This window comes from Coturnix japonica, unplaced genomic scaffold (genome assembly GCF_054131305.1).
Source record: "Coturnix japonica strain WE unplaced genomic scaffold, WE-NBRP24 Scf245, whole genome shotgun sequence".
NCBI lineage: Eukaryota > Metazoa > Chordata > Aves > Galliformes > Phasianidae > Coturnix > Coturnix japonica.
The window spans coordinates 1-21,069 of record NW_028189148.1 but is presented as its reverse complement, the minus strand read 5'-3'; the positions used below and the strand labels follow the sequence as shown (position 1 = coordinate 21,069).

At 60.7% G+C, this 21,069-nt stretch overlaps 1 protein-coding gene across 1 annotated transcript; it reads left to right on the top strand.

Annotated features, from left to right (window-relative positions):
• Nucleotides 1–1,114: 1,114 nt before the first annotated feature.
• On the top strand, nt 1,115–21,025 carry LOC146750940 (lysosomal acid glucosylceramidase-like; the record flags this gene model as incomplete). The annotated part of the gene is given in 11 exon segments (XM_085535931.1): nt 1,115–1,129; nt 1,132–1,168; nt 3,854–4,045; nt 6,065–6,211; nt 10,200–10,333; nt 10,917–11,089; nt 12,824–13,061; nt 18,123–18,210; nt 18,213–18,346; nt 20,207–20,370; nt 20,864–21,025. Coding segments are annotated over 11 exon segments (1,452 nt in total), but the record flags the coding sequence as incomplete, so codon positions are not given.
• Nucleotides 21,026–21,069: the final 44 nt, after the last annotated feature.

Here is a 21,069-nt window from a genome sequence, read left to right as displayed (position 1 = left end):
ATAGCGGTTATGGGGCAGTAGTGTGGTTATAGGGTGGCTATGGGGCAACAGTGTGGTTATAGAGAGATAGTTTGGTTATGGGGCATGGGGTGATAGGGCAACAGTGTGGTTATGGGGCCATAGTGTGGTTATGGGGTGATTATGGGCGATAGGGCAATAGTGCAGCTATGGGGCAATGGGGCGGTTATGGGGCAATAGGGCGGTTATGGGGCAATAGGGCGGCTATGGGGCAATAGTGCAGCTATGGGGCAATAGGGCGGTTATGGGGCAATAGGGCCCGGTCCCCTTAGGGCCCCACTCGCGTTGTGACAGTGGGAGGTTCCGTGGGGTGGAACCGGGTCAGCCCCGCGCTGCCACCCGCCCCATCCGCTGCGTGACCCCGGGTTGGGCGATGGGTCGGGACACAACGGGACCGAACCGGTCGGGTCGGGTCGGGACTCGGTACGTCCCCATTAGAACCGGAACGACTCGGGGCCGGGAACCGGCGCTGCCCAGTGGGAGGGGCCGCCATTAAAGACGCCGGGACCAGCCGGGGGGGGTCGGAACCGGCCGAAGTGGGTCGGAATAACCCGAAATCCGTCGGAACTACCCGAAGTGGATCGGAACCGCTCGGAGTGCGTCGGAATAACCCGGAGTGGGTCGGAACCGCCCGAAGTGGGTCGGAACCAGCCGGAGTGGGTCGGAATAACCCGGAGTGGGTCGGAACTACCCGGAGTGGGTCGGAACAACCCGAAGTGGGTCGGAACAACCCGGAGTGGGTCGGAATAACCCGGAGTGGATCGGAACCGCCTGGAGTGGGTCGGAACCACCTGAAGTGGGTCGGAATAACCCGAAGTGGGTCGGAACCATCCGAAGCCGCCGGGACCACCCGAAGTGGGTCGGAACCAGCCGAAGTGGGTCGGAATAACCCGAAGTGTCGTCGGAACAACCCGGAGTGGGTCGGAACCACCCGGAGTGGGTCGGAACCACCCGGAGTGGGTCGGAATAACCCGGAGTGGGTCGGAATAACCCGGAGTGGGTCGGAATAACCCGGAGTGGGTCGGAATAACCCGGAGTGGGTCGGAACCGCCGCTGGGTGGGGGCTGACCCCCGGGGGTCGCCATGTGGGGCCGAGGGGTCGCCGTGCTGGGTCGGCTGCTATTGGTGCTATTGCTGCACGGGGCTGAGGGTGAGTTGGTTGGGGTGCTGGGTGGGTGTATGGGGTTATATGGGGTGATGGGTGGGTCTATGGGGGTGTATGGGGTGATGGGTGGGTCTATGGGGTGATGGGAGGTATATGGGGGTACATGGGGGTATATGGGGTGATGGGTGGGGTATATGGGGTTCTGGGGGGGTATATGGGGTGCTGGGGGGGTATATGGGGGTAAATGGGGTATATGGGGTATATGGGGTATATGGGGTGCTGGGCAGGGTATACGGGGTGATGGAAGGGATATGGGGTGCTGGGGGAGTATATGAGGTGCTGGGGGGGATATATGGGGTGATGGGGGGTATGTGAGGTGATGGGTATATGGGGTGCTGGTGGGTATATGAGGGTATATGGGGGGTATATGGGGTGCTGGGGGATATATGGGGTGATGGGTGGGGGTCTATAGGGATATGTGGGGTTATATGGGGTGCTGGGGGATATATGGGGGTATGTGGGGTGTTGGGTGGGGTATATGGGGTGCTGGGGGGGTATATGTGGTGCTGGGGGGAGGTATATGGGGTGATGGGAGGTATATGGGGTGCTGGGGGGGTATATGGGGTTCTGGGGGCGTATATGTGGTGCTGGGGGGGTATATGGGGTTCTGTGGGGGTATATGGGGTGCTGGGGGAGTATATGAGGTGCTGAGGGGATATATGGGGTGCTGAGGGCGTGTATGTGGTGCTGGGGGGGTATATGGGGGTCTATGGGGAGCTGGGAGGGGTATATGGGGTGATGGGTGGGGGTCTATGAGGATATATGAGGGCATATGTGGTGCTGGGTGGTATATGGGATGGTGGGTGGGGGTATATGTGGTGCTGGGGGAGGGAATATGGGGTGCTGAGGGAGTATATGAGGTGCTGGGGGGGTATATGGGGTGATGGGGGGTATATGGAGTATATGGGGTGCTGGGTGGGGGTATATGGGGTGCTGGGGGGTATATGAGGTGCTGAGGGGGTATATGAGGTGATGGGGGGGGGATATGGGGTACTGGGTGGGGGTATATGTGGTGCTGGGGGGTATATGGGGTGATGGGGGGGTATATGAGGTATTGGGGGGGTATATGGGATGCTGGGGGGGTATATGGGGCGCTGGGGGGTCTATGGGGTACTGGGTGGGGGTCTATGGGGGTATGTGGGGGTATATGGGGTGATGGGGGGGGTATATGGGGATATATAGGGTATATGTGGTGCTGGGGGGGGTATATGTGGTGCTGGGGTATATGAGGTGCTGAGGGGGTATATAGGGTACTGGGTGGGGGTATATGTGGTGCTGGGGGGTATATGGGCTCCTGGGGGGTCTATGGGGTGATGGGTGGGGATCTATGGGGGTATGTGGGGGTATATGATGTGATGGGGGGTATATGGGTTGCTGGGGGGGTCTATGGGGCTCTAGGTGGGGGTCTACTGGGCGCTGGGTGGGGTATATGGGGTGCTGGGGGGTCTATGGGGTACTGGGTGGGGATATATGGGGTGATGGGGGGTATATGGGGTGCTGGGTGGGGTATGTGGGGTTCTCGGGGGGTATATGGGGCGCTGGGTGGGGGTATATGGGGTGCTGGGGGGGTATATGGGGGTATATGGGGTGCTGGGCAGGGTATATGGGGTGATGGGAGGTATATGGGGTGCTGGGGGATATATGGGTGGTATATGTGGTGCTGGGTGGGGGTATATGGGGTGCTGGGGGGGTATATGGGGTGATGGGGGGAGGTATATGGGGTGATGGGGAGGTATATGGGGTGATGGGTGGGGATCTATGGGGGTATGTGGGGGTATATAGGGTAATGGGGGGGATATATGGGGATATATAGGGTATATGGGGTGATGGGGGTATATGGGGTGCTGGGTTGGGTATATGAGGTGCTGGGGGGGGTCTATGGGGTGCTGGGGGGTCTATGGGGTACTGGGTGGGGATATATGTGGTGCTGGGGGGTATATGGAGTGATGGGGGGGTATATGGGGTGCTGGGTGGGTATATGGGGTGCTCAGGGGGTATATGAGGTGATGGGGGCTCTATGGGGCGCTGGGTGGGGTATATGGGGTGCTGGGGGGTATATGGGCTCCTGGGGGGTCTATGGGGTGATGGGTGGGGATCTAATGGGGTATGTGGGGGTATATGGGATGATGGGGGGTATATGAAATGATGGGGGGTATATGGGGTGCTGGGGGGTATGTGGGATTCTGGGAGGTATATGGGGTGCTGGGTGGGGGTATATGGGGTGATTGGGGGGTATATGTGGTGCTGGGGGGTATATGGGCTCCTGGGGGGTATATGGGGTTCTGGGTGGGGATCTATGGGGTATGTGGGGGTATATGTGGTGCTGGGGGGTCTATGGGGTACTGGGGGGTCTATGGGGTGCTGGGGGGGTATATGGGGTACTGGGTGGGGGTATATGTGGTGCTGGGGGGTATATGGGGTGATGGGGGGCTATATGAGGTATTGGGGGGGTATATGGGATGCTGGGGGGGGTATATGGGCTCCTGGGGGGTATAAGGGGTGATGGGTGGGGATCTATGGGGGTATGTGGGGGTATATGGGGTAATGGGGGGGGCATATGGGGGTATATAGGGTATATGTGGTGTTGGGGGGTACATGGGGGTATTTGGGGTGTACATGGTCTGTGTGTTTCTGGGTGTGGGTCTTTATCCCCCCATTGTTGCCCCGCAGCCGCCCGGCCCTGCCGGCCCAAGTTGTTCGGCCGTGATGCCCTGGTGTGTGTGTGCAGCGCTGCGTACTGCGACACCGTGCGGCCGCTGCAGCTGCCGGCACCGGGCGGGTTCGTCAAGTACGAGAGCAGCAAAGCTGGGAAGCGGCTGCAGCGCAGCGAGGGGGGGTTCCAGAGCAACGCAGCACACACAGGTGGGGGGGGGGGATGGGGTGGGTATGGGGTGGGTTGGGTATGGGGTGGGTATGGGGTGGGTTGGTTATGGGGTGGTTATGGGGTGGGTATGGGGTGGGTTGGTTATTGGGCTGCAGCGCAGCAAGGGGGGGTTCCAGAGCAACGCAGCACCCACAGGTGGGGGGGGGTGTGGGGTGGTTATAGGGTGGGTTGGGTATGGGGTGGTTATGGGGCTGCAGGGGGTATGGAGTGGTTATGGGGTGGGTTGGCTATGGGGTGGTTATGGGGTGGGTTGGTTATGGGGCTGCAGCGCAGCGAGGGGGGGTTCCAGAGCAACGCAGGACCCACATGTGGGTTGGGTATGGGGTGGGTTGGTTATGGGCTACCTTGGCCATGGGGTGGGTTGGCTATGGGATACCTTGGCTCATGAGCTGGGTTGGCTATGGGGTGGGTCAGTTACATGCTGGGTTGGCTATGGGGTGGGTTGGTTATGGGGTGGCCATGGGGTGGGCTGGCTGTGGGCTGGGTTGGCTATGGGCTACCTTGGCCATGGGGTGGGTTGGCTATGGGGTACCTTGGCCATGGGGTGGGTTGGCTATGGGGTACCTTGGCTCATGAGCTGGGTTGGCTATGGGGTGGGTCAGTTACATGCTGGGTTGGCTATGGGGTGGGTTGGCAGTGGGATCAGTTGGCTATGGGGTGAGCCAGCCATGGGTTGGGTTGGCTATGGGGTCAGTTGGCTATGGGCTGCATTAGCTATAGGGTGGGTTGACTATTGGGTCCATTGGCTATGGGATGAGCTGGCCATGGGCTGTATTGGCTGTAGGGTGGGTTGGCTATAGGGTCAGTTGTTGGCTATAGGGTGAGTTGGTTATAGGGTGGGTTGGCTATAGGGTCAGTCGACTACGGGCTGTGTTGGCTATAGGGTGGGTTGGCTATTGGGGTCAGTTGTTGGCTATAGGGTCAGTTGGCTGTAGGGTGGGTTAGTTATGAGGTCAGTTGGCTTTGGACTGAGTTGGCTATTGGGTTTATTGGCTATAGGGTGGGTTGGCTATGGGGTCAGTTGTTGGCTATGGGCTGCATTAGCTATAGGGTGGGTTGACTATTGGGTTCATTGGCTGTGGGGTGAGCTGGCCATGGGCTGTATTGGCTGTAGGGTGGGTTGGCTATAGGGTCAGTTGTTGGCTATAGGGTCAGTTGGTTATAGGGTGGGTTGGCTATAGGGTCAGTCAACTACAGGCTGTGTTGGCTATAGGGTGGGTTGGCTATGGGGTCAGTTGTTGGCTATAGGGTCAGTTGGCTGTAGGGTGGGTTAGTTATGAGGTCAGTTGGCTATGGACTGAGTTGGCTATTGGGTTTATTGGCTATAGGGTGGGTTGGCTATGGGGTCAGTTGTTGGCTATGGGCTGCATTAGCTATAGGGTGGGTTGACTATTGGGTCCATTGGCTATGGGGTGAGCTGGCCATGGGCTGTATTGGCTGTAGGGTGGGTTGCCTATAGGGTCAGTTGTTGGCTATAGGGTCAGTTGGTTATAGGGTGGGTTGGCTATAGGGTCAGTCAACTACGGGCTGTGTTGGCTATAGGGTGGGTTGGCTATTGGGGTCAGTTGTTGGCTATAGGGTCAGTTGGCTGTAGGGTGGGTTAGTTATGAGGTCAGTTGGCTATGGACTGAGTTGGCTATTGGGTTTATTGGCTATAGGGTGGGTTGGCTATTGGGGTCAGTTGTTGGCTATAGGGTCAGTTGTTGGCTATGGGGTCAGTTGTTGGCTATGGGGTCAGTTGTTGGCTATGGGGGTCAGTTGTTGGCTATGGGGTCAGTTGTTGGCTATGTGCTGTGTTGGCTATAGGGTGGGTTGGCCGTGGGGTCAGTTGTTGGCTATGGGGTGGGTTGGCTATAGGGTGGGTTGGCTATGGGGTGGGTTGGCTATTGTGTCTATTGGCTATGGGGTGGGTTGGCTATTGGGTCCATTGGCTCTGGGGTGCTCTGGTCGCTGCCCCACACACCCCGCTCTCTCTCACCCCACACATCCCCCCCCAGCCGTGCTGCTGAGGCTGGACCCCACTCGGCGCTTCCAGAAGATCAAAGGTTTCGGCGGCTCCATCACGGACGCGGCCGCCATCAACATCCTGTCGCTGCCCCACGGCGCCCAGGAGCAGCTGCTGCGGTCGTACTTCTCTGAGGAGGGTGAGGGGACCGGGCACAATGGGGGGCACAATGGGGGGCACAATGGGGGGCACAATAGGGGGCACAATAGGGGGCACAATGGGGGGCTCAATAGGGGGCACAATGGGGGGGCACAACATATGGGGCACAGTAGGGGGCACAATGGGGGGCACAATGGGGGGCACAATAGGGGGCACAATGGGGGGCACAATAGGGGGCGCAATGGGGGGGCACAATAGGGGGCACAACATGGGGGGCACAATAGGGGGCACAATGGGGGGCACAATAGGCTGGCACAATGGGGGGCACAATAGGGGGGCACAATAGGGGGCACAATGGGGGGGCACAATAGGGGGCACAATGGGGGGCACAGCATGGGGGGCACAATAGGGGGCACAACATGGGGGCACAACATGAGGGCACAACATGGGGGCACAACAGGGGGGCACAATAGGGGGCACAATGGGGGGCACAATAGGGGGCACAATGGGGGGCACAATAGGGGGGCACAATGGGGGACACAATAGGGGGGCACAATGGGGGGCACAGTAGGGGGCACAATGGGGGGCACAATAGGGGGCACAATGGGGGGCAACAATAGGGGGCACAATGGGGGGGCCACAGCATGGGGGGCACAATAGGGGGCACAACATGGGGGCACAACATGAGGGCACAACATGGGGGCACAACAGGGGGGCACAATAGGGGGCACAATAGGGGGGCACAATAGGGGGGCACAATAGGGGGCACAATAGGGGGGCACAATGGTGGGCACAATAGGGGGGCACAACATGGGGGGCACAATAGGGGGCCACAATAGGGGGCACAATGGGGGGCACAATGGGGGGCACAATGGGGGGCACAATAGGGGGCACAATGGGGGGGCACAATAGGGGGCACAATAGGCTGGCACAATGGGGGGGCACAATAGGGGGCACAATAGGGGGCGCAACATGGGGGGCACAATAGGGGGCACAATGGGGGGCACAATAGGCTGGCACAATGGGGGGCACAATAGGGGGCACAATAGGGGGCACAACATGGGGGGCACAATAGGGGGCACAATAGGGGGCACAATAGGCTGGCACAATGGGGGGCACAATAGGGGGCACAACATGGGGGGCACAATAGGGGGCACAATAGGGGGCACAATGGGGGGCACAATAGGGGGGCACAATGGGGGGCACAATAGGGGGCACAACATGGGGGGCACAATGGGGGGCACAATAGGGGGGCACAATGGGGGGCACAATGGGGGCACAATGGGGGGCACAATAGGGGGCACAATGAGGGGCACAATAGGGGGCACAACATGGGGAGCACAATAGGGGGCACAATAGGGGGCACAGTAGGGGGCACAATAGGGGGCACAATGGGGGGGCACAATGGGGGGCACAATAGGGGGCACAATGGGGGGCACAACGTGAGGGGCACAATGGGGGGCACAATAGGGGGGCACAACATGGGGGGCACAATGGGGGGCACAATAGGGGGGCACAATGGGGGGCACAATAGGGGGCACAATAGGGGGCACAATGAGGGGCACAATAGGGGGCACAACATGGGGAGCACAATAGGGGGCACAATGGGGGGCACAATAGGGGGGCACAGCATGGGGTGCCCACATTGGGATCCTCCCCATGGGGTCACTACCTTGGGGTCCCCCATATTGGGGTGCCCACCCTGGGGTCTCTACCTTTGGGTCCCCACCTTGGGGGTGCCCACCTTGGGGTACCCACTTTTGGGTACTTACCTTGGGGTTTCCACCTTGGGGTCCCCAAACTTTGGGTGCCCACCCTGGGATCCCCATCTTTGGGGTCCCCACCTTGGGATGCCCACCTTTGGGGTCCTTACCTTGGGGTTCCCACTTTGGGGTGCCCACCTTGGAGTCTCTACCTTTGGGTCCCTACCTTGGGGTGCCCAACCTGGGGTACCCACTTTTGGGTACTTACCTTGGGGTCCCCAGCTTGGGGTCTCCACCTTTGGGTTCCCACCTTGGGGTCTCTATCTTGGGGTTGCCCACCCTGGGATCCCCATCTTTGGGGTCCCCACCTTGGGGTGCCCATCTTGGGGTCCCCCATCTTGGAGTCTCTACCTTTGGGTGCCCACCCTGGGGTCCCTACCTTGAGGTTCCCCACCTTTTGGGTCCCCACCTTTGGGTCCTTACCTTGGGGTGCCCACCCTGGGATCCCCATCTTTGGGGTCTCTATCTTGGGGTCCCCACCCTGGGGTACCAACCTTGGGGGTCCCCACATTGAGATCATCCTCACCCTGGGGTCTCTACCATGGGGTGCCCACCTTTGGGCTGCCACCTTGGGGTGCCCACCTTGGGATCCCCATCTTTGGGGTCCCTATCTTGGGGTGCCCACCCTGGGATCCCCACCTTTGGGGTCCCCACCTTTGGGTGCCCACCCTGGGGTCTTTACCTTGGGGTGCCCACCTTTGGGTCCTTACCTTGGGGTGCCCACCCTGGGATGCCCATCTTTGGGGTCCCCACCTTGGGGTGCCCACCCTGGGGTCTTTACCTTGGGGTGCCCACCCTGGGATCCCCATCTTGGCTCTATCTTGGGTCTCTATCTTGGGGTCCCCACCTTGGGGTACCAACCTTGGGGGTCCCCACCTTGAGATCATCCTCACCCTGGGGTCTCTACCATGGGGTGCCCACCTTTGGGCTGCCACCTTGGGGTGCCCACCCTGGGATCCCCATCTTTGGGGTCCCCACCTTGGGGTGCCCACCCTGGGGTCTTTACCTTGGGGTCCCCATCTTTGGGGTCCCCACCTTGGGGGTCCCCACCCTGGGATGCCCACCTTTGGGTCCTTACCTTGGGATTCCCACCTTGGGATCCCCATCTTTGTGCTGCCACCTTGGGGTCCCTACCTTGGGGTGCCCACCTTGGGGTCCTCCTCACCCTGGGGTGCCCTACCTTGGGGTCCCCCCCTTTGTGCCCTACCTTGGGGTGCCCACATTGGGATCCCCACCCTGGGATCCCCACCTTTGGGGTCCCCACCTTGGGGTGTCCATCTTGGAGTCCCCACCTTGGAGTCTCTACCTTTGGGTGCCCACGCTGGGGTCCCTACCTTGAGGTTCCCCACCTTTTGGGTCCCCACCTTTGGGTCCTTACCTTGGGGTGCCCACCCTGGGATCCCCATCTTGGCTCTATCTTGGGTCTCTATCTTGGGGTCCCCACCTTGGGGTACCAACCCTGGGGGTCCCCACCTTGAGATCATCCTCACCCTGGGGTCTCTACCATGGGGTGCCCACCTTTGGGCTGCCACCTTGGGGTTCCCACCTTGGGATCCCCATCTTTGGGGTCCCTACCTTGGGGTGCCCACCCTGGGATCCCCATCTTTGGGGTCCCCACCTTGGGGTGCCCACCCTGGGGTCTTTACCTTGGGGTCCCCATCTTTGGGGTCCCCACCTTGGGGGTCCCCACCCTGGGATGCCCACCTTTGGGTCCTTATCTTGGGGTCCCCACCCTGGGATCCCCATCTTTGGGGTCTCTACCTTGGGGTGCCCACCCTGGGGTACCAACCTTGGGGGGCCCCACCTTGGGATCCCCATCTTTGGGGTCTCTATCTTGGGGTTCCCACCTTGGGGTCCCTACCTTGAGGTACCAACCTTGGGGTATCCACTTTTGGGTCCTTACCTTGGGATCCCCACCTTTAGGGTCCCCACTCTGGGGTGCCCACCTTGGGGTCCTCCTCATCCTGGTGTGCCTACCTTGGGGTCCCCCCCTTTGTGCCCTACCTTGGGGTGCCCACATTGGGATCCCCACCCTGGGATCCCCACCTTTGGGGTCCCCACCTTGGGGTGCCCATCTTGGGGTCCCCCACCTTGGAGTCTCTACCTTTTGGTGCCCACCCTGGGGTCCCTACCTTGAGGTTCCCCACCTTTTGGGTCCCCATCTTTGGGTCCTGACCTTGGGGTCCTCACCTCGGGATCCCTTCCCAGGGGTCCCCACCTTGTGGTGCCCCCCTTTGGTTCCTCACCCCGTGCTGCCCCATTCAGGGCTGCAGTACAACCTGGTGCGTGTCCCCATGGCCAGCTGTGACTTCTCCCTTCACCCCTACACCTACGACGACGTCCCCGACGACTTCGAGCTGCGGCACTTTGCACTGCGGGATGAGGACACCAAGCTGAAGGTGAGTGGGGGGCAATGGGGGGGCAATAGGGGGCAGTGGGGGGCAGTAAGGGGGCAATGGGGGGCAGTAGGGGGCAGTAGGGGGACAATGGGGGGGCTATAAGGGGGTAATGGGGGGCTATAAGGGGCAATGGAGAGGCAGTAAGGGGCAGTAGGGGGCAGTGGGGGGGCTATAGGGGGCAATAAGGGGGTAATAAGGGGCAATGGGGGGCTATAGGGGGACAATGGGGGGCAATAAGGGGCAATGTGGGGCTATAGGGGGCAATAAGGGGGTAATAAGGGGCTATAGGGGGCAATAAGGGGCAATGAGGGGCAATAAGGGGCAATGGGGGGCAGTAAGGGGGCAATGGGGGGCTATAAGGGGGTAATGGGGGGCTATAGGGGGCAATGTGGGGGCAGTAGGGGGCAATGGGGGGCAGTGGGGGGCAATAAGGGGGCAGTGGGGGACTATAGGGGGCAATAAGGGGCTATAGGTGGCAATAGGGGGCAGTGGGGGGGCAATGGAGTGGAATGGAGGGCAATGGGGGGCAATGGGGGGCAGCCATGGGACTGAAAGACCCTGTGCCCCCCCCCCCTTATTTTAGATCCCCCTCCTGCACCGCGCTGCCGCCATGGCCAAACAGCCGCTGTCCATCTATGGCAGCCCATGGACCGCACCGGCCTGGATGAAAACCAGCGGGTCCTTCGTGGGGAAGGGGACCCTGAAGGGGGAGGCGGGGGGGAAATACCACCAAGCGTGGGCACGGTACTTCGTCAGGTACCAGAATGAGGGGGGGGGGGGCAGGTTGGGGGGGGGTTGGGGATGGAAGGGGGGGATCGAGGATGAGGGAGGGGGTCAGGGATGGAGTTGGGGAATTGGGGATGGAGGGGGGATGGGGGATGGAGATGGGGGGGTCTGGAATGGAGGGGGGGGTTGGGGATGAAGGAGGGTTGGGGATGGACGGGGGGGTGTTGGGGATGGAGTGGGGGGGTCAGGGATGGGAGGGTTGGGGATGAAGGTGGGGGGAGTTGGGGATGTGGGGAGGGTGGGGATGGAGGCGGGGGAGTAAGGTATGGAGGGGGAGTTGGGGATGGAAGGTGGGGTCAGGAATGGAGGGGGGGGTTGGGGATGGAGGGGGGGGAGTCGGGGAAGGAGAGGGGGGTTGGGGATGGGGGGGTCAGGGATGGAATGGGGGGGTCAGGGATAAAGGGGTAAGGTCGGGGATGGGGGGGGGGGATGGAGATGGGGCGAGGGGGAGATGGGGGGGGAGTCAGGGATGGGGGGGGTTGGGGATGGAGAGGGAAGGGATGGAGATGGGGGGGTCGGGGATGGAAAGGGGGAGTTGGGGATGGAATGGGGGGGTTGGGGATGGAGATGGGGGGTTGGGGATGAAGGAGGGTCAGGGAAGGAGGGGGGGAGTCAGGGATGGAGAGGGAGGCTTGGGGATGGAATGGGTGGGGGGATGGAATGAGGGGGTCGGGGATGGAGGAGGGGGGCAAGGAGGGGAGGAGTCGGGGATGAAGGGGGGGTTGAGGAAGGAGGAGAAGGGTGGGGATGGGTCGGGGATGGGGGGGTGTTGAGGATGGAGATGGGGGGAGTTGAGGATGGAGGGGGGGGTCAGGGATGGAGGAGGGGGGATTGGGGATGGAAGGAGGAGGGTGGGGAAGGAGGGGGTCAGGGATGGAGATGGGGCGTTGGGGATGAAGGGGAGTTGGGGATGAAGGGGAGTTGGGGATGAAGGGGAGTTGGGGATGAAGGGGTGGGTCGAGGATGGAGATGGGGCGTCAGGGGTGGAAGGGGGGAGTTGGGAATGGAGTGGGAAGGTTGGGGATGGAGGGGGAGTTGGGGATGGAGATGGGGGGTCAGGGATGGAGGGGGAGGGTCAGGGATAGAAGGAAGGTTGGGGATGGAAGGAGGGTTGGGGATGGAGGGGGATTGTCAGGGAAAAGGGGGGGTCAGGGATGGAGGGTTGGGGGACGGGGATGGAGGAGGGTCGGGGGGATGGTGAAGGGGTTGGGGATGGGGGGGGTCGGGGATGAAGGGGAGGGTCTGGGATGGAGGGGATGGTGGGGGGGCAGGGATGGAAGGGGTTGGGGATGGACGGGGGAGTCAGGGATGGAATGGGGGATTGAGGATGGAGGAGGATCAGGGATGGGGGTGGGGAGTTGGGGATAGAAGAGGGTTGGGGAAGGAAGGGAGGGGGAGTTGGGGATGGAAAGGGGGTGTTGGGGATGGAAGGGGGGGTGTTTAGGGATGAAGTGTGGGGGGAGTTGGGGATGAAGGCTGTGGGGCCGGGGATGGAGGGGAAGTTGGGGATGAGGGGTGGGGTTGGGGATGGAGGAGGGGGGAGTTGGGGATGGAAGGGGGGAGTCAGGGATGGAGGGGGGAGGGCGGGGAAGAAGGAGGGTTGGGGATGGAAGGGGGGCATTGGGGATAGCGTGGGGGGTCAGGGATGTGAGGTGCACCCAGCACAGCCCCCTTGTCCCCCCTGTGCCCCCCACCCCGTTGCAGGTTCCTGGACGAGTACCGCAAACACAACGTCACCTTCTGGGCGCTGACGGCTGAGAACGAGCCCACGGCCGGGCTGATCAACAACTACCCCTTCCAGTGCCTGGGATTCACGGCCGAGCAGCAGCGGGATTTCATCGCACGCGACCTCGGCCCCGCGTTGGCCAACAGCTCCCACAGCAACGTGCAGCTCATCATCCTGGACGACAACAGGCTGCACCTCCCGCACTGGGCCAAAGTGGTGGGTGGGGGGACCTGGGGGGTCATGGGGGGTCTTTAGGTTGGGAAATGAGGGGGGTGTTGGGGGCCTTTGGGATGGGGTTGAAGATCTTTGGGATGGGGTTGGAGGTGATGGGTTGGACATCTTTGGGTTGAGGATGGAGATCTTTGGGGTGGAGTTGTGAGTCTTTGGGATGGGGTTGGGGGTCTTGGGGATGGATTGGGGATCTTTGGGATGGGTTGGGGATGGAGATCTATGGGATGGGATGGGGTTGGAGGTCTTTCAGATGGGGTTGGGGGTCTTTGGGATGAGGTCGGAGGTGTTTGGGATGGGATAGGGTTGGGGATCTTTGGATGAGGCTGGAGATCTTTGGGGTAGGTTGGAGGTCTTTGGGATGGTGTTGTGGGTCTTTGAGATTGGGTTGGGGGTCTTTAGGATGGGATGGGGGTCTTTGGGTTGGGGATCTTTGGGATGGGATGGGGGTCTTTGGGACTCGGCCCCGCGTTGGCCAACAGCTCCCACAGCAACGTGCAGCTCATCATCCTGGACGACAACAGGCTGCACCTCCCGCACTGGGCCAAAGTGGTGGGTGGGGGGACGTGGGGGGTCCTTTGGGAAGTGAGGGTGGGGTTGGGGGTCTTTGGGATGGGATGCGATGGGGTTGGAGGTGTTTCAGATGGGGTTGATGGTCTTTGGGATTGGGTTGGAGGTCTTTGGGTATAGTGGGATGGGATGGGGTTGGGGGTCTTTAGGATGAGATTGGAGATCTTTGGGATGAGGATGGAGATCTTTGGGATGGGATGGGGTTGGAGGTCTTTGGGATGGGTTCGAGGTCTTTGGGATGGGGTTGGGGGTCTTTGGGATGGGTTGGAGATCTTTGGGGTGGGTTGGAGGTCTTTGGGATGGGGTTTGGGGTCTTTGAGATGGGTTTGGGGTCTTTGGGAATGGGTTGGAGATCTTTGGGATGGGGTTTGGGGTCTTTGGGATGGGTTGGAAATCTTTGGGATGGGTTGGAGGTCTTTGGGATGAGATGGGGGTCTTTGGGATGGGTTGGGGACGGAGGAATTTGGAATGGGTTGGACATCTTTGAGATGGGTTGGAGGTCTTTGGGGTGGGTTGGGGGTCTTTAGGTTGGGTTGGGATTGGGAGACTTTAGGATGAGGTCGGAGGTGTTTGGGATGGGATAAGGTTGGGGATCTTTGCATTAGGCTCGAGATCTTTGGGGTAGGTTGGAGATCTTTGGGATGGGGATGGGGGTCTTTGGGTTGGGGGTCTTTGGGATGGGATGGGGGTCTTTGGGACTCGGCCCCACGTTGGCCAACAGCTCCCACAGCAACGTGCAGCTCATCATCCTGGACGACAACAGGCTGCACCTCCCGCACTGGGCCAAAGTGGTGGGTGGGGGGACGTGGGGGGTCCTTTGGGAAATGAGGGTGTGGTTGGGGGTCTTTGGGATGGGGTTGGAGGTGATGGGTTGGGGGTCTTTGGGATGAGGATGGAGATCTTTGGGGTGGAGTTGGGGGTCTTTGGGATGTGTTGTGAGTCTTTGGGATGGGATGAGAATCGTTGGGATGGTCTTGTGGGTCTTTGAGATTGGGTTGGGGGTCTTTGGGATGGGATGGGGGTCTTTGGGTTGGGGATCTTTGGGATGGGATGGGGCTGGAGATCTTTGGGTATGGTGGGATGGGATGGGGTTGGGGGTCTTTAGGATGAGATTGGAGATCTTTGGGATGAGGATGGAGATCTTTGAGGTGGAGTTGTGGGTCTTTGGGTTGGGATTGGGAAACTTTGAGATGGGGTCGGAGGTGTTTGGGATGGGGTTGGGGGTCTTTGGGATGGGATGGGGGTCTTTGGGTTGGGGATCTTTGGGATGGGATGGGGGTCTTTGGGACTCGGCCCCGCGTTGGCCAACAGCTCCCACAGCAACGTGCAGCTCATCATCCTGGACGACAACAGGCTGCACCTCCCGCACTGGGCCAAAGTGGTGGGTGGGGGGTCATGGGGGGTCCTTTGGGAAATGAGGGTGGGGTTGGGGGTCTTTGGGATGGGATGGGATGGGGTTTGGGGTCTTTGAGATGGGTTTGGGGTCTTTGGGATGGGTTGAAGATCTTTGGGATGGGGTTGGGGGTCCTTGGGATGGGGTTGGAGGTGATGGGTTGGACATCTTTGGGTTGAGGATGGAGATCTTTGGGGTGGAGTTGTGAGTCTTTGGGATGGGTTGTGAGTCTTTGGGATGGGATGAGAATCGTTGGGATGGTCTTGTGGGTCTTTGAGATTGGGTTGGGGGTCTTTGGGATGGGATGGGGATCTTTGGGATGGGATGGGGGTCTTTGGGATGGGATGGGGGTCTTTGGGATGGGATGGGGGTCTTTGGGTTGGGGATCTTTGGGATGGGATGGGGGTCTTTGGGACTCGGCCCCGCGTTGGCCAACAGCTCCCACAGCAACGTGCAGCTCATCATCCTGGACGACAACAGGCTGCACCTCCCGCACTGGGCCAAAGTGGTGGGTGGGGGGACGTGGGGGGTCCTTTGGGAAATGAGGGTGGGGTTGGGGGTCTTTGGGATGGGGTTTGGGGTCTTTGAGATGGGTTTGGGGTCTTTGGGATGAGGTTGGAGGTCTTTGGGATGAGTTGGGGATCTTTGGGGTGGGTTGGGGGTCTTTGGGATGGGGTTTGGGGTCTTTGGGATGGGGTTGGGGGTCTTTGAGATGGGATGAGAATCGTTGGGATGGTGTTGTGGGTCTTTGAGATTGGGTTGGGGGTCTTTAGGATGGGATGGGGGTCTTTGGGTTGGGGATCTTTGGGATGGGATGGGGGTCTTTGGGATGAGTTGGAGGTCTTTGGGATGGGTTGGAGGTCTTTGGGATGGGGTTGGGGGTCGTTGGGATGGGATGAGAATCGTTTGGGATGGTGTTGTGGGTCTTTGAGATTGGGTTGGGGATCTTTGGGATGGGATGGGGATCTTTGGGATGGGTTGGGGGTCTTTGGGACTCGGCCCCGCGTTGGCCAACAGCTCCCACAGCAACGTGCAGCTCATCATCCTGGACGACAACAGGCTGCACCTCCCGCACTGGGCCAAAGTGGTGGGTGGGGGGACATGGGGGGTCCTTTGGGAGATGAAGGTGGGGTTGGGGGTCTTTGGGATGGGATGGGATGGGGTTGGAGGTGTTTCAGATGGGGTTGATGGTCTTTGGGATTGGGTTGGAGGTCTTTGGGTATAGTGGGATGGGATGGGGTTGGGGGTCTTTAGGATGAGATTGGAGATCTTTGGGATGAGGATGGAGATCTTTGGGATGGGATGGGGTTGGAGATCTTTGGGATGGGGTTGGGGGTCTTTGGGATGGGTTGGAGATCTTTGGGGTGGGTTGGAGGTCTTTGGGATGGGGTTTGGGGTCTTTGAGATGGGTTTGGGGTCTTTGGGAATGGGTTGGAGATCTTTGGGATGGGGTTGGGGGTCTTTGGGATGGGTTGGAGATCTTTGGGATGGGGTTGGGGGTCTTTGGGATGGGTTGGAGGTCTTTAGGATGGGATGGAGTTGGGGATCTTTGGGATGAGGTTGGAGGTCTTTGGGATGAGATGGGGGTCTTTGGGATGGGTTGGGGACGGAGGAATTTGGAATGGGTTGGACATCTTTGAGATGGGTTGGAGGTCTTTGGGGTGGGTTGGGGGTCTTTAGGTTGGGTTGGGATTGGGAAACTTTGGGATGAGGTCGGAGGTGTTTGGGATGGGATGGGGTTGGGGATCTTTGGATGAGGCTGGAGATCTTTGGGGTAGGTTGGAGATCTTTGGGATGGGGTTGGGGGTCTTTGGGATGGGGTTTGGGGTCTTCGAGATGGGTTTGGGGTCTTTGAGATGGGTTTGGGGTCTTTGGAATGGGTTGGAGATCTTTGGGATGGGGTTGGGGGCCTTTGGGGTGGGTTGGAGGTCTTTGGGATGGGGTTGGGGGTCATTAGGATGGGTTGAAGATCTTTGGGGTGGGGTTGGAGGTGATGGGTTGGACATCTTTGGGTTGAGGATGGAGATCTTTGGGGTGGAGTTGTGAGTCTTTGGGATGGGGTTGGGGGTCTTTGGGATGGGTTGGGGGTCTTTGGGATGGGGTTGGGGGTCTTTGGGATGGGTTGGAGATCTTTGGGATGAGATGGGGGTCTTTGGGATGGGTTGGGGACGGAGGTATTTGGAATGGGTTGGACATCTTTGAGATGGGTTGGAGGTCTTTGGGGTGGGTTGGGGGTCTTTAGGTTGGGTTGGGATTGGGAGACTTTAGGATGAGGTCGGAGGTGTTTGGGATGGGATGGGGTTGGGGATCTTTGGATGAGGCTGGAGATCTTTGGGATGGGTTGGAGATCTTTGGAGTGGGTTGGAGGTCTTTGGGATGGGGTTGGGGGTCTTTGGGATGGAATGAGGATTTTTGGGATGGTGTTGTGGGTCTTTGAGATTGGGTTGGGGGTCTTTAGGATGGGATGGGAGTCTTTGGGATGGGTTGGAAATCTTTGCGATGGGTTGGAGGTCTTTGGGTATGGTGGTATGGGATGGGGTTGGGGGTCTTTAGCATGAGGTTAAAGATCTTTGGGATGGCTTGGAGGTCTTTGAGATGGGGTTGAAGGTCTTTGGGGTGGGTTGGGGATCTTTGGGATGGGGTTGGAGGTCTTTGGGATGGGTTGGGGGTCTTTAGGATCAGGTTGGAGGTCATTAGGATGGGTTGGGGATCTTTGGGGTGGGATTGGGGATTTTTGGGTTGGAATTGGGGATTTTTGGGTTGGAATTGGGGATCTTTGGGCTGGGATTGGGGATCTTTGGGTTGGAATTGGGGATCTTTGGGGTGGGATTGGGGATCTTTGGGATGGGTTGGGGGTCTTTAGGATCAGGTTGGAGGTCATTAGGATGGGTTGGGGATCTTTGAGGTGGAATTGGGGACTTTTGGGTTGGAATTGGGGATTTTTGGGCTGGGATTTGGGATCTTTGTGTACGATGGAACGTGCTGCTGGTTGGATGTGATCTTCAGGTTGATCCATGTTGGCCATGGGGTTGCAGGGCTGCATGTTCCCATGATGGCACTCAATGATCCCCCCCCCCCCATTCCAGGTCCTGGCAGATGAGCAGGCGGCTCGTTACGTGCACGGCATCGGCATCCATTGGTACCTGGACTTTATTGGGCCCATCCAGGACACGGTGGTCCGACCCATGAGCTGTTCCCCGACATCTTCATCCTGGCCACCGAGGCCAGTGTGGGCGCCCACTTCTGGGAGCGGGACGTGGTGCTGGGCTGCTGGGAGCGGGGCAACCAGTACAGCCACAGCATCCTCACGGTGGGAACGTGGGGGCGGGACCCTCTGACCCCCCCCCCTTCACCCCCCCAAACCTCCCCCCTGCCCCCCAACCCCCCCTTGGCCCCCTCTGCCCCCCCATCCCCCTATTGACTCCCCCAGCCCCCCCAGTCCCCTTTGATCCCCCAACTCCTCCCCTCTGTCCCCAACCACCCTTGACCCCCCCCCAAACCTCCTCTCTGCCCCCCCAACCCCCCCATTGAGCTCCAGGCCCCCCAAATCCCACTTGACCCCCCCAGCCCCCCCATTGATCCCCCCAACCCCTCCTTGCCCCCCCAACCCTCCCCTCTGCCCCCCTTTGGGACCCCCAGCCCCCGCTCTGCCCCCCCAACCCCTCTCCCTGCCCACCCCAAGACCCCTTGACCCCACCCAACCCCCCCTTGGCCCCCTCTGCCCCCCCAAGTCCCCCTTGATCCCCCCGACCCTTCCCTCTATCCCCCAACCCCGTATTGAGCCCCCCAGTCACCCCAACCCCCCCTTGACCCCCCAAACCTCCCCCCTCCCCACCCCCTTCTGTGCCCCCCCAACCTCCCCTTGACTCCCCAGCCCCCCCAACCCTCACCTCTGTCCCCCCAACCCCCTTTGGCCCCCTCTGTGCCCCACAACCCCTCTCCCTGCCTGCCCCAAGCCCCCCCTCAACCCTCCCCTCTGCTTCCCAACTCCCTATTGACCCCCCCACCTCCCCAACCCCCCCTTGCTCCCCCAAACCTCCCCTTTGCCCCCCAACCCCCTAATGACCCCCCAGCCCCCTAGTCCTCCTTGACCCCCCAATCCCCCCTTGGTCCCCAACCCTCCCCTCTGCTCCCCCCAACCCCTCTCCCTGCCCGCCCCAAGCCCCCCTTGACCCCACACAACCCCCCCTTGGCCCCCTCTTTGCCCCCCCCAAGTCCCCCTTGATCCCCCCTCCCCTCCCCTCTGCCCCCCAGCCCCTCTATTGAGTCCCCACCTCCCCTAAGTCCCCCCTTGACCCCCCAAACCCCCTTGATCCCCCAACCCTCCCCCTCTGACCCCCCCACCCCCTCAAAGTCCCCCTTGACCCCCCCCAACCCTCCCCTCTGACTCCCAACCCCCTATTGACCCCCCCAAGTCCCCTTTGAACCCCCAACACTCCTCTCTGCCCCCCCGATCCCCATTGAGCCCCCAGACCCTAAGCCCTTGCCAAGCCCCCCTTGACCCCACAACCCTCCCCTCTGCCCCCCAGCCCCTTCCGTGCCCCCCCAACCTCCCCTTGACCCCCCAGCCCTCCCAACCCTCCCCTCTGTCCCCCAACCCCCCACCTTGGTACCCACAGCCCCCCCTCTGCCCCCCCCCAACCCCTCTTACTGCCCACCCCAACCCCTCCTTGACCCCACAACCCTCCCCTCTGCTTCCCCAACCCCTTCCATACCCCCCCCACCTCTTCTTGGTCCCCTCATTGCCCCTCAACCCTCCCCCTCTGCCTCCCCAACCCACCATTGCCCCCCCCGACCCCCCCCAAACCCCCCTTGAACCCCAACCCTCCCCTCTGCCCTCCTTGACCCCCCAACCCCCCATTGACACCCCCAGCCCCTCCAAGTCCCCCTTGACACCCCCCAACCCTCCCCACTGAATCCCCAGCCCCCCATTGAGCCCCTAGTGCCCCAAGCCCCCCGTGACCCCCACAACCCTCCCCTCTGCCCTGAACCTCTGCCCACCCAACCCGCTCTTGACCCCTCCCAGTCACCTTGACCCCCCCCAACCCACCCCTCTGCCCCCTCATCCCCTCATTGAGTCCCCAACCCCCCCAAGTCCCCCTTGGACCCTCAAACCCCCCCTTGAACCCCCAAAGCTCATTGGGTGACATCTGGGTCCCTCTATTGGCAGAACCTGAACAACTTCGTGGCTGGTTGGACCGACTGGAACCTGGCGCTGGACCTGGAGGGGGGGCCCAACTGGGTCAAGAACTACGTGGACAGCCCCGTCATCGTCGACAGCAGCCAGGGCGTCTTCTACAAGCAGCCCATGTTCTACCACATGGGGCACTTCAGGTGGGTCACAGACCCCCCGGGACCCCCCCATAGCAAACCAGGCTGCTATAGGAGCAATGGGGGCTCATAGAACCCCCCCATAGCAAACCAGGCTGCTATAGGAGCAATGGGGGCCCATAGAACCCCCCCCATAGCAAACCAGGCCTGCTATAGGAGCAATGGGGGCCCATAGAACCCCCCCATGGCACCTCAGGCTGCTATAGGAGCAATGGGGGCTCCCACAGCCCCCATAACACCCCAAGCTGCTATAGGAGCAATGGGGACTCCCAGGACCCCCCCTTAACACCCCAGTCAGCACCCATAGGAGCAATAGGGGCTCACAGACACCCCCCAGCCCCCCAGGCTGCTATAGGAGCAATGGGGGCCCACAGAACCCCCCCCATAGCACCCCATAGGAGCAATGGGGGCTCATAGAACCCCCCCATAGCAACCCAGGCTGCCATAGGAGCAATGGGGGCTCGATGTGGTTCTGACCCCCCCCCTTTTCGTGCAGTAAGTTCATCCCCGAGGGCTCCCAACGCATCGGGCTCGTCGCATCCGAGGAGTCCAAGAAAACCCCATTGGAATACACGGCGTTCCTACGGCCCGACGGGGCTGCGGTGGTGGTCCTGCTCAACAGGTGAGACCCCCATCCCCACCCCCCAGCTCCCATAGGGGGTCATTACCCCATAAATCCCCCCCCAGCTCCCATAGGGGGTC